This window comes from Schistocerca serialis, chromosome 5 (assembly GCF_023864345.2).
Source record: "Schistocerca serialis cubense isolate TAMUIC-IGC-003099 chromosome 5, iqSchSeri2.2, whole genome shotgun sequence".
NCBI lineage: Eukaryota > Metazoa > Arthropoda > Insecta > Orthoptera > Acrididae > Schistocerca > Schistocerca serialis.
In genome coordinates, this window is record NC_064642.1 from 131158881 (window position 1) to 131172975 (window position 14095).

The following is a 14095-nucleotide window of genomic DNA, read 5'->3' on the forward strand; positions in this document are numbered from 1 at the left end:
GTGTGTGCAGCATACCTGTATGATTTCTTGTAACATCCAGCTGATTGAACACCCTGTTTGCTTTCCACCACCAGTGGTGCTTTGTTTGAGTGAATTTTGCTTCTCTGTAGTGGCCATATAAGTCAGGGTATAAAGCATTATTGCACATCATTTCCTTGGCCCTGGTAGGGAATAAATGAACAAATTTTTTAACTTCATAGTGACATGACATCAAAATACTTTTTCCATATTGTATGGAAATAAACATTAAGAATTAAATGAATTATTTTTCCCATTTCTTAGTTAACAGTTCACCAGGCTATAATTTCACAATACATGTAAGGAAGAAAAATGTTTTGTTAATTCAATAGAAACTAAATAGAAAAACAGAAAATAGAAAATAAATGTAGATTACTCACAATAAGTCACTCTTAAAACTTTGTGAAGTACAAATGCAACATTAAGAAAATTTAGATGATATAAATCATGTGTTCCTGTCTATAGAAAAATACACACACTGTACTCATGTAATCAATGGGACTGAATAAAAATAAATATTTAAATATGTCAACTAACTATGAAAAGGTACATTGCATGCAGTATTACATATACACTTGCTTCAACATTGTTAATGAATAATGAATTCTACAACTCATTTAAAAGTGTATGCCTTTTTCCTGAGAAACTGTTACAAGGAATTTGCATGATTATGTAATTTCTTAGAATATTAAAGAAGTGGGCAATCCTCATTCTATGTGTTTACCCCTGATAGGCAACTGTTGCAGTGAATGATAAATTGTTCAAATCAGTACTCTAAATTTTTGGTTCAATAAAAAATTAAACCAACATACTCTCCATTCATAAAGTGTCAAAACTCACGAGTGAAACTGAATTATTCCCCTGATTGCCTCCAATAAGGGAAATGTAATATGATTTTCTCTCAAACACACCCAAGAGCTCTCCTGTTATGATAAAACTCTCATTATAACAGCTGTTTTATGACAAGAGCCCCCAAAAGACAGGCATCAGTCCCTAAATAAGAACTGAAGCTGCCTAATTGTTTGTGACACTATATGTGTTTTCGGAAGCAGCGAGGTTTAAACACATGTCCATCCACTGGTATTTATAATTTACATGACATCACCCAAATCATTTGAGATAAAAGCTTCTTCCTCCATCTGAGCTATTAAAATTCAGCCTTTTTACATCAATAAAAAATGGAGAAATCATTAAAATCTGGAAAATCCTTTTCCACTTACGTTTCACAAATATACCTCTATAGGACTGCTAGAGATAAACATATTATCAATGTTGGTTCCAGTCTGGAATTTGCATTATCACAGTAATTGAACTACGATTTTCTCCACTTTGTTCATCGTCATTTTTCCATTTGCATGTACTAGCTTAGCACCCACTGCTTCACTCGCATAGACCGTATGGCCTGCAGAGATATTTTTTTATTTAATTGAATTTTTATTTGTTCACAAATTGAAAAACTTTCTAAGCTTTTCACGCTAAATAAGGACATATACGTATGGTCTCTTCCAATGTATTTCTGATCAAAATGTGCTTCTGGTAGCGGAGTCTTAAGTTTTTCTTAACCATACCTTTTGCTTTCTTGTGAAGGTATTTCCATAGCAACTTTCACCCACTCACAAATATTTATTTATATTCAACTGAGAAGTGAAATATTAATTTTCATAAATTTAGCTTTAAAATTTTTTAATGTAATGAAATATTTACTTAAAATTTTTCATCCCTTATTGTACTCTCTTAGGGCTTAAATTTCCAGAAACACTGAAACAAATATTTTTTTATTTCCAACCAAGAATTCAAATACCAGTTTTCAAAGATTTAGCTTTACAAATGCTTTCACAAAGAAATGTTTTCATAAAATGTTTCACCCCCCTTAGGGGTTGAATTTCCAAAAACACTGACATGCATGTGTTTTATTACCAAGAGAGAAGCCAAATACAAATTTTCATGTATTTAGCTTAAAAGATATTTCCATAAGACCTTTCATCCCCCATTTAAACCCCATAAGGTTTGAAATTCCAAAAACGGTGAAACACTTATTTTTTGTTTCTAACTGAGAAGCCAAATTTAAAACTTCATTGATTTAGCTTTAAAAATGCATTTGTAATAAAATATTTTCATAAAAAATCTCAGCCCCTATTGCACCCCCTCAGGGGTTTAATTTTCAGAAACACTGAAACACATTTTTTTTAAATTTGTAACCAAGAAGTCAGATACCAGTGTTCATAGATGTAGCTCTAAAAATGCTTTAGTAGTTCTTTAATAATGACATATTTTCAAAAAAGCTTTCACCCACTATTTCACTCCCTTAGAGTTAATTTTCCAAAAATGCTGAAACACAGATTTCTTTATTTCTGACTGAGAAACCAAATACTAATTTTCGTAGGTCTAGCTTCAAAATTGCCTTAATAGTGACTTATTTAAAATGAAAACTTCATTCCCTATTTCACCTCCTTAGGGTTGAAATCATGAAAAATCCCTTTGTAAACGATGCCTAAAATATAAGATCCATACCTCCTTCAAATTTCAAGTTTCTGTCCTTAGCGGTTTGGGCTGGGCAACGATGAGTCAGTCAGTCAGTCAGTCAGTCAGTCAGTCCATTGCCTTTTTATATATAGAGATTAAGCCAGCAAATGAACTTCCCAGTAAGATAGGGCTGTTATACTGTAGAACAGTATCAAAATGTAGTGGGTGTTTCAATGCTGTTTAACCCAGAATTCTAGTTTACCAAACATAATAGTTGCAAATTGCAAAATGTTTTAATATTAGTCAACTAGCATGACCTTACTTATGGGGACAAAATTACTTTACTTTTCCTTAGCTTGCTATCTTCAATATTTTGTGTGTGTGTGTTTTGCTTTGGTAAACACTTTTCAGATAAACTAAGAACCACAGGCAAAATGTATTTTTTTTAAACAATTGTGAAGGATTTGTCATTACTGTCTATGTGTGTTGCCATGTGACTGACTTTTGTGTAGGGTAAATGCTTAATTTTGAACATAAGACAGTATTTCATTCACAGTGTAAATGCATTCACATATTTTCATGGGTGTGTATGGTAGAATTAGGGAATAATCTTAGATGCAAAAAATAGCGAGTTTAGCTTCTTACACACATGGCCAGTGAGATCAATTTGTGCACAAGTTACGTAATTTTATATTTGCATAAATATTTTGAAACAACATATCACATAATCTGTTGTAGCTCACACAAAAAATGAAGAATTAGACCGTATCTTCTGTTTTATAATTGTAACAGTACAATAGATACAAGATAGGAATGAGAGTTAAGATTTGGGGTAAAAATGTACTATACTTACTGCTCTTTCTTTATGTTGCGTGGACAGTCCCCTGGGGATTCTCCTGGGAACTCCTTTGGATGTGTCTGTATGGAAAAAGGGTAGAAAATCTGCATGACTTTGCAAAAGTCTATGCTCTGCACAAGCTCATTAATCTCTTCATCATAGTAATCATGACTGAAGATTAACAGTACAGTATCTATGTCCCTTGCTTGTGCAAGGCTGACAATTAGATGCCTCAGGTAAATAATCCTTGTGTGCACCTGCAACAGAGATGAGAACATTTGGTCATTGTATTTCTAAATGAGTTTTTACATATACAGCACAGTTCCACTTGATTACAATCAAAACTAATATTTTCAATAAAAATAATCTTTCTCATGAGGAATGACTTTTAATACAGGAAATCTTACACATTGTGCTACAGCCACATCAAAGGCATATAGATCAATGGGCAGATACTCAAGATATCCTCTTTCCTGTCACATGGGTAGCTACCACTAAGGATGGAGGGATAGTCATCAATGCTCAATCAATTTGATATCCATAATGCAATGAAATAAACTATATTAAGGACACAAAAGTGACTCCACTTCTTCACTGGATTGTTAGTTTTTCACAATGATATCTGGATGGCCACTACCTTGTCAAAAGATTTGAAATAAACTACCAGCCATACCATTCTCCAAGACATAAGTGCTCAAGGAAGGATTAGGGGGTATTTTCACGACAATTGCATGTATGGCTAGTGTTGTACACGTTGATGGGTGTTAGATTAGAAAACTGAAAGCTATATAGTGGTGATCACAAACTCTGGATTGACTGCAGTTGGACATAGTAAAGATTAGTGAAGTGAAATGGAAATAATAAAGAGACGTCAGATGGGTGTTGTGAAGCAAGAATGTTACCAGTGTATTATGTAACATAACATTGTTGTGGTTATGAATAGCAAAATGGGTAACACAGTGATAGTTACTTTCTTACAAAATGACAGCAACAGCATTATATAGGTTTGCTTGTTCACATCACAAGCTGACAGTACTAAAATAGAGACAATGCCTGAGGAAATTTAGTAATTACTACTACTGGTTGTAGTGAATATATTGCCCCCAAATCACAGAGTAGAATGGATACTTGTCTAAACAACTTGGAAGAATACTAATTAGTGTAAATACAAGTCAGAGAAAGATTTAGAACAAAATGCAGGGCAGCATATGATGTCCAAGTGATGATGCAAAATCAGATAATAACCCACTATTGAAGATAAGAAGCCAAATTCAAAATTATAAAGAAAGAGGCGTATAGCATTAGGTGGGATGTCAAAAATTCAGGACAGACTGTGGAAAAGTGAAAATTCTGCAGATCAATGACCAACAGCATTAGAAATGGCATTAAGGTTAGAAATAATAAAGATGAAAATAAACAAGTAGGGAAAGGCTGCCATAAATACAATGAAAACAAGGGTGTTTGTTAATTATGAATTTCAATGTGTATGTGTGGTTAAATGACTACTATGTTTTATTCATACAGAAAGATGGTTTCGTTTTATTATAACATTTTGGTTGTTTCGCTAGTATGTATTTCACTGCCTACGTTACGCGAGACTCTCGCGCATTACAGTAGTGCCCTCTCTCGTTAGATGTTCCAAGCGCAAGCTTTATCCGTTTGACACTAAGACACAGGTAAATTTGGTTCTATATTTCTAGTTTACATAAATGTCTTTAATTGGCATGATACGCCTTATTTATTAAGACAAAGTTTGAATTAACACAACCTTTAATAATTTTTGATGCGCTTATGTATGTATTTATGGATTGTAATATGCGCGAGTCTGGCACATGCAAGTGCCCTCTCTCGGCGAAACAATCTACCTTAGTGCCTTCACACTCGTGTCTCAACAGTTCATAGGCGAAGTAACATTGTTAAACTGTTCGCTTTGATCCTGTGCCCATTACACATGTTGTACAAATGGAGATGATATTTTAATTACTGACGACGCCTTTTGGCATAATTGTTTCATTATTCTCCAGTGCATGATGTAATTTTAGTAAGTACTAAAGATTGTGTGCCTGTATTACTTTAGCAATTTCACCATTATTTAAGCTTCTGTTTCTCACTTTCGTTGATATGGCTTTTCTAATGAATGTGTCTTTCTATTCAGGAAGTTTACTTCTGATGAAGGTATATTTATATGTACCGAAACCTTGGTCAAGAATTTTAATAAAAAAATTCTATCCTGCAACTGTTTTTGGCTGCCATCCTTTATTGTGAGGGTGGAAAAAGTCATGAATAAAGAATGAAATGCTCTAGCTCTGTCAGTGAATGTTGAATAAAGAAAATGTAAGAATGGAAATGTGATACATGATGAAATGAACATAACCTATATGATCAAAAGTACCCACTCACTCTAATGTAATATGGAACTGACCACTAGATGTCATTGGAGATGGACCTACCAGTATAAAAGAAGGCAGCAAATATTGTGTCATCAGTAGAGTAGCAGTACCAGCAGAATGGGTCAGTCAGGAAAGCTCAGTGACTTTCAGCCAACTAAAGCTTCTCTCTGTCTGCTGAAGAGATACAATGTAGTAGTCAGGCAATAACTTCCTAAAGCTCAAACACCAATACACTGAAAAATCTAAGTCAATACAAAGAAAACTAATAAAAATCAAAGAGTAAAGCAGATTGTCCGTGCGCTCTTTGCCACAAAATAATATTATGTTTCATTGTGCATTCACAGATGTTCTTCTGGTGAGTCCCACACAGCCCCTCCTCCTCCCCCCCCCCCTCCCCCTCCCATGTAGAATGGATCACTGAGAATGTAGCGGCATGGGGTATTTATATGCCACCCGACGTCCAGCACTCGTGTGTATTGAAGGCTTTGCTTGATCTTCTTCAGCCCCCGGTGCTGGTAGTGATGGTGCAACTTCCTCTTGTGGCTCCAAGACAGTGTCATCCACATCCAGTAGTGTGGATGGTGACATGTCATATTCAGTGTGTACATCCTCTTCAGTCAGTAACATATGTGTGTGTTTGACACGTTCCAGTGATACCTCTTGGGACTTGCCATTTTGACCTATATGCATGGTATGTCCATCTCGGGAGAGAACTCTGCAGGGCCCAGAATGTGGGGGCTGCAGCGGTGGCTTGACAGCATCTGTCCTTAACATTACGCGTGTACATGACCGTAGACCTTTGTGCATAAAACTAGTTACTGCCCCAGGCCTCGAGACAGCAGATGGGTGAAGTCTGGCCATACACTCGCACACCATTTGCAATACATAAGGCAATTCGGTCTGTGGTGCCCCAGTATGATTGGTGAAGAATTCTGAGGGCAGTCTTCAGGGTTCACCATAAACTAATTCTGCAGTGGATGCTCCTAAATCTGCTTTTAATGCTGTACGAAAGCGCAACATAACAAGTGGCAAAGCTGATGACCAAGACTGCACATGGCACATTAAAGCAGCTTTTAATGTTCTATGACAGCAATCCACCATTCAGTTGCTTATTGGGTGGTAAGCCATTGTATGATGATCGTGGAAACCACAGAGGTTGGCCAATTCTGAGAACAGTGTCGATTCGAATTTATGCCCCTGGTCTGTTGTGACATATAAAGGGCAACCAAATTGTGCGATCCACAATGAAGAAAATACCTGGCCACCATTTCCATGAAAATGTCTGACAATGGAACTGCCTCCACCCATATGGTGAAGCAGTCCACTGCAGTGAGTATGGAACAGTACTCTTCCAAAGGCAATAGAGGTCCCATGATGTCCAGGTGAACATGTGTGAAACATTGTGTCGTGGGAAGTCTCCTTCCGCTTTGTGCATGTCTCATCCAACCTTGCCCATCTGACAATCTAAGCACTTTTTGTGCAACTACAGCAGTCCTCCTTTATATTGGACTACATGCATCTGTCCGTCATTAGTTTGATGCTGGTGTTTATTCCCGGATGAACCAGCCCATGGATGCTGTCAAATAATTGTCGTCACAATTTTTTAGGTACAAAAAGTCTGGGTTTTCCCTGTGATAACGAAATCTGCCATGACGTTCTCAGCTCCTTTTATATACTGCAGGTCTGTCATAAACTGGACAATGAATTCAAGTTGTCTAAATTGGTATGGTGAGCAGCCATCCATTTTCCTACTGAAGGCAAAAGTAATAGGCTTGATTTCTGTGAAAACCAAGAGTGGCCTAGCTTCCACTTGTGGTAAGAAATGTCTGACAGCTTCATAAACTGCCAGCAATTCCCTATCGTAAGCACCCCATTTAACTTGTGACAATGTAAATTTATGGGAGGAGAAGCCCAGGGGCTGTCAATGGCCTTCAGCATGCTGGTGCAGAGCTTCACCAATGGCTTGCTGGCTAGCATCCACAACTACTGCCAGTCGTGCCTGGGGAACCAGGTGTGCCAACATAATTGCCTGATGTAGAGACGCCTTGGTCTTGTTGAGTAAGAAAATAAGTATTGTACTTTGACAAACTCTGTCTAAGCCTGTTCAAAGCCCGGTTGAAAAAGAAGGAGGGGGAGGAGTAACACATCGTTAGAAAACCTTGGTTTACCTGACCCGGGTGATATTACCTTGTAAGGGTTCCTTGTAAGGATAACAGCAAAAACCTCAATGGCAGTGAAAGCTGAGATGCAGATCATCGGACCGGTGGAACTGGCGGAAGAGGCAAGCTTTATAAAGTAGATAAAGCAAGTGTAGAAGGCCACAAACGTATGTGTGGTAACCACCGGTACTCTGGCCAGCGTCTGTTCACCATGTGAGGTGCGGCTGAACACTGAGCTCCAGGAACTAATGTCGATATCCCTGTGGAGACACCTCTCATAGTGTGGAGCACTGAAGGGGAGATGTGAATGGCTTCATCATCTGGATGGTTTGGCATGCACAGGTATACCTGACTAGATGTGACCTGGCTGGCTGCAATGCAAAACACAGCTGGACCATTTATCATAGTTGTGTCATGTAAGACACTGGTTCTGTACAGATGGTAGAGTAGCGAATGGTGTACAAGATGCCTGCTGAAACCAAACTGGGACTTTGTGGTGCTGTTGGAGATGACGGGAGTGGTAGCACTGGGATTGCCTCTGCATCAGGATCTGGTGGTGAGGACGCCATCTTTTGAAAGGCGGGATGATATGGAGGCACAATCAATGCCATTGGGTAGCGTATACATATGGTCATCAAGCTGTCAGATGTGTGCAACGTTCCATGCCGGAGTGTCGTCACTGTAGTCAGTGAGCCACAGGTTGTTATCAACAAGTTTGACAGTAATGTTCTCTAGGCTGAAGTCTCCGAGATCAAGTATAATGATAAGAGGGTGTGCTGCATTGGTGTTGACCACCTTTGCATTAAGCGGCAATAACCTCAACTGTTTATCTGGACATGTTGAAACGCCTTACATATCCACAGGTCAAAGAATTGCAACCTGGCATCATGCTGCAGCATGGTGCTCTTTCTCACTGGGACTCGACTGTTAGGAAGCCTTTGAACGGCGCACTTCAAGGTTTCAGGATTGGCTGAGGACGATTTCCTGGCCCTCAAGGCCTCCAGAAGTAAACCTATTCGATTTTTTTTCTTGGGGCTTTGTGAAGGATGCTGCCCAGATCCTGATGCGGGACCTACAAGCCCGCATCAGAGCAGCAGCTGCACACGTTAACGAGGGCGTGCAAGGCTGTACATGCGATGAACTGGAATATGCTAAGATATCCTGCGTGCTGCAGATCGCCCACACGCTCAACTCAACCAGTTCCTACAACTTTAAGTGTGTGTGAACCTTGTGCCGTAAACGACACCGATATATCGCCATCTCTCAAACATAGGTGATCAAAGTTGTAAAGATCATTTTGGAACACCGTGTACTGCAAAGATTTGCAGTAACAAAGAGAGATCTAAATTACTGTTCGACATTTTCATCGTGTTACCGCTCGTGGTCTTGCGGTAGCGTTCTCGCTTCCCACGCACGGGGTACCGGGTTCGATTCCCGGCAGGGTCAGGGATTTTCTGGGTGTTGTGTGTCTTTCATCACTCGCAAGTCGCCGTAGTGGCGATAAAGAACTTGTGGAGCTGCGGCCGAACCGCCCCGCGAAGGGGTCTCCCGGCCACCAATGCCATACACTCATTATTATTATCGTGTTACCCCTCGCTGATTCTGCAACTATCGAATCTACAATTGGGTTCTCAACAATTTCTTGTCGCTGTATGCCGACAAGCTGGTCATCCTGAGGTTGCAAACACCATCGAATGGAATTGGCACTCAGTGCAGCTTAGTAAAATCGCGTCCTGAAGTGTCCTTACACAATTGCGAGTGACTGACGCGAATGAAATTCGAGGGGAAAATTAACGTCCTCAGCAACTGTTGCCATTTTTACTGCCTTATAATTTTGCGCACTTTTGAGTAAACGCGGAAATTGCTGCAATAATCCAAACTTCCGAAGTTTATCGGCATGACTGCATAGTTTTGAAATTATTATGACAGAAAAATACTGACGAGTCAAAAAGTTATGACGTCTGCCCACTGCGACATTGAATGAAACCTGGTAGCGATACGATAAGGGAAGTACATATGTAAACCGAGAATAGACGAATGGGGAAGCTTTCTAGCGACGATACGGGCTGCAAATGGGAAAGATCCACTGGCTTACGCGACTTTGACAAAGGGAAGATCGTTATGCCCGGCGCCTGAGGACGATCTCAGAAAATGGGTAGCTGTTCGCGTATTACCAGGGGCGGTGACAAGGAGGGGGGGGGGGGGGGGGGAGGCTACGGGGGCTGTAGCCCCCCACCCCATCCCCCAATGGAGTATAATATTACGCTGGATAAAATGACTTCAGAAATCAGCGAATATATTACTTTAACAAAATGGTTCAAATGGCTCTGAGCACTGTGAGACATAACTTCGGAGGCCATCAGTCCCCTAGAACTTAGAACTACTTAAACTTAACTAACCTCAGGACATCACACACATCCATGCCCGAGGCAGGATTCGAACCTGCGACCGTCGCGGTCGCGCGGTTCCAGACTGTAGCGCCTAGAACCGCTCGGCCACTCCGGCCGGCTTACTTCAACAGATTCAAAAGGAGAGCTGAAACTACGGAAGAAAAAGTGAGTTGATGAAAGTAAAAGATCTGAAACAACTGAAGATTTAAAGAACTGTGACAAGCAGATTTTCTGAAATGTATATGTTTTACTTCAAATATTTGGGACTATTCCTGTCACTGCAAGCACTCGTGAATGAAGCTTCTCTACTTAGGGACGAATAAAGACTCATTTGCGTAACACAGTGGGCAGGTAACACTAAATGGATTGGCTCTTGCAAATATCCATAAAGAAAGAGATAGGGACATTGAAAATATCATTGACGTTTCAGTAAAAAGAAACAGAGACGAATGAGCATGGGCAGAAGACGGAAATAACCAGTGAAATTTGTAACAGATTTTTTTAATATCATGTCAAGTTCAAGTTTTTACATTTATGTCACCTTCTGTATCCAGAAAATTAATGAAAACTTATTTGTTGTAAGTTGACCTGTTTTACGGTTTATGTAATTTATAAAATCTCCCATGTTAAAACATGTTTTATTTTTACTCTGAACTCCAAAACAGTTACCAAAAACTACTTTAAGCAACACCGAATTTTACCAGTTTGTCGGTCGGTGGAGGACTCTCCTTTTGTTCAGCGATATTCCATTCCCCCAAATCGCTACCCCCGCATTAGCCCCATGGAGGTAAAAATAAGAGGAGTTGTCATGACGTCACAAACTTGAAGCCGACCCAAGAGAAGGTCCGCCATGTTAGCTACCCCAAAACATTCGCTTCTGGTGGTTTGATTCCGTGTAGTCGTGAAGTGTTTTGATAAAAAATGCCGGGCTTGCGTCGCTCACGGGTGTACTAATCGTTCTGATTGTAGTCTAAAGTTTAAACAAATCACATTTCATTCGTAACTGGACTTATTTAAGCGCTATTTTCTTATATATACTTGAAATTCTGATGCACTGTAAAGTTTTACAGTATGGTTTTATTTCTGTGATTTAACTTTAGATTTCTATCAATCGAAGGCGAAGAGCTGTCTGGAAGTGAGCATTAAACTTGGTTTTCACTGTGTGGTTATTCTGAAGTAACTGAAAAGCCCTGGCAAGAAATATCCTGGAAATGGGGACTAATGTTTTAAAATGCAATAATTTAATATAAAACTAATGTAACTACATGTAGTTAATTAAATCTTCAGTAAAATGTGTGGAACACCAGTTACAGTGGTTAAATTATAAGTACTTAAATGGTTACATATTTGTTAAAGCAATGTTCCCTATCGAAGTCCAGGCTTAGATCATTACATTAATCACTGTGTTGTCGTATTACCCTGTAAATTTCTGTTCTTTGCCACGCTGAATGTCATTTGGTAGGTACAATTTAAAAAGAAAGCAGATGTGGAAATTGCAATGGGCCTGACAATCTTAAATTCAGTTCTGTTCCTTCGTAATTTAACGTATTTTTCACTTTGTTGACATGACAGCTGGCTTGTTTATATCATCCCTGCATACATCTATGGGACACCAAAGGAAATAAGGTAAGTTTCTTGCAAACGTGAACATTTAAAATTAGCATTTGACTTGAAAATGCAACGAATACAAATCGGTGGCTCTAAACTATCAATCATTGTTTTTGGAGTTCTGGCTTTATCAATTATCGACACAAACACAATGAAAGTGAATAGAAATGGATTACAAAAGCACGCTTTTCATAGCACATACGTCTCTTCTCGGTTATTCTAAGTGTATAAACAAAAAGGAATTACAGTACTGAGGCAAGAAGCGTAATATTTTTACGTATTACTGTATCGAATACGCATTTAAGACCAGAAAAACGTTTGAAGTTGCGTTCCTTATGCTGTGTTGTTCACTAAAACCGAGTAACATTTACTATATAAACCAAATATCACGTGCACACGACATAAATAACGAACAAGAAGCAATTGTAAACACTCGTCTGTTAATGTTTTGGGGGATCCAAGATGGCGGCAGGCCCCGCCCACTGCCTTCAAAACAACGTACAGCGCAAGTCTGTGGCGCCATCTCCCCTTATTCTACCTCCATGATTAGCCCCCTCCCCTTGACCGGCTTCTAGAATCGCCTCTGCGTATTACTATCGTCAGCATCTGTGGAAAATGACTGGGGGGCGATGAAATCACGAGTAGGCGACAAGGTGTTGGACAACTAAACCTCATCACAGAACTTAAAGCTCGGTTTGACCGCTGTGTAAAGCAGAATAGGAGGCAATGTGAGGAAGATCTGACAACATATCTGGTGCAGGCAGGAGTGTTTCAGACCACATCGTTCAGCGCACTTTGCTGAACATAGGGCACCGTGGCAAACGATCCCCACGTGTTCCTATGTTGTGCGCTTCGTCAGTTACGATTACAGTGTGAACTGGATCATAAATCAATGGAACGTCTTACTTGGTCTGACGAATCACATTTCTTGTTATACCAGGTTGTCGGTCGTGCCCGAATACACTGTCAACAGGGGAACGGCTAGTTGAAATATGCAGCGTGCAACGGATGCACTCCAGTCGGGGGCAGTGTTATGTTACGGGGGACCGGAGCTTCCATAGGAGCTGTGGTAGTAATCGAAGACGCCCTGAGAGCTGTCAACTATAAGTACGCTTAAAATCAGTTGCTACTCTTGACAGTTCAGTAGGGAGCGGGTGGAAGGAAGTAATGATGGGCTAAACTACGATTTTCCGATATCAGTAATTTCTATGAATGCTACTTCTGAGTATCTGTTATTCTTAATTGTGATTTGTTGCAGTTAAGAATCGCAGTTAAGGAATCCAGGTCTTGTATACCTCCGCACTCTACCACTGCTATTTCTGCGACTTCTGTGACTCCTGCGACTTATGACCGTATGAAAAAGTTACACTTGTTCACACAGAAAATTGCATCTCAACAAAAAGGTCATTAGTAAGTATGTTTTACATTTGTTCTTCCGTTGGCTTTACTTTTGTATAAAAGCAACAATTGTGGAAATATTAATAGTCTAATAAATATGCAAGTAGCCATACAGTACCGTAATAGTTCGTGTTTAGAAAACGAATTCTGACGTATTTTTATGTTCACAGGTGTCCGAACTACATTTCAGTCACTCAGTAAAGCGATAATTCAAAATATCATTGTCAACAGATCTGGAGAAATTGCCACTGCGTCTTTAGACTGTCTTCGTCAGACGAGAGGTTAGTTTCTAAGTGTTTCGATGAACCTAATTACCTAAATGAGATCGTTCTTGCAAATGTGAAACATCCCCCAACTATCCACATCAAGACTCTTGAGAGAGAATCGTGAAGATTCAAGGCAGCTGTTAGAGGATTTGCAGTTAAAAAGTGCCATAATTATGAAAGATGTGTGCAGAATGAGTGATTGAACTGTGTTTAATTGGAGTTGTTATGCGATTTTAAAGGAATGATAAATGTTAAATACAGTGCGTGAATAATGAAAATCTCATTTTCCCATGTTAAGCCGTCCTATATCTGTAAATTTTCGTCCATTTAATTATTGGTAAAAACTTGTTGGAGGGTGACATGCCCCCCCCCCCCCCCCTTTACCCACAATCTCGATGTGACACTGACTTGTAACATAGCCTGAGGTCTAGAGTATGCATTTTGAGGCTGTTGATATGAAAGTGGGGAGTACAGATCTTCCAGTTAAATCAGGAATAGTGTAAGTGCAGTACTTGAAGATAACCCAGGAAAAGCTTATTTATGTAGGTGGTTGTAGTGTCGGCAA

At 39.5% G+C, this 14095-nt stretch overlaps 1 protein-coding gene across 2 annotated transcripts in view; it reads right to left on the reverse strand.

Annotated features, from left to right (window-relative positions):
- Positions 1-14095, reverse strand: part of LOC126481799 (alpha-1,6-mannosyl-glycoprotein 2-beta-N-acetylglucosaminyltransferase) — a 444750-nt gene that overhangs the window by 30896 nt on the left and 399759 nt on the right. For both annotated transcript variants that reach the window (XM_050105754.1, XM_050105753.1), the window contains exons 4-5: positions 3335-3576; positions 16-161 (exon numbers count right to left, since the gene is read on the reverse strand). In XM_050105754.1, the coding sequence (XP_049961711.1) occupies positions 16-161; positions 3335-3576 (388 nt within the window). The remainder of the gene's footprint in view (positions 1-15; positions 162-3334; positions 3577-14095) is intronic.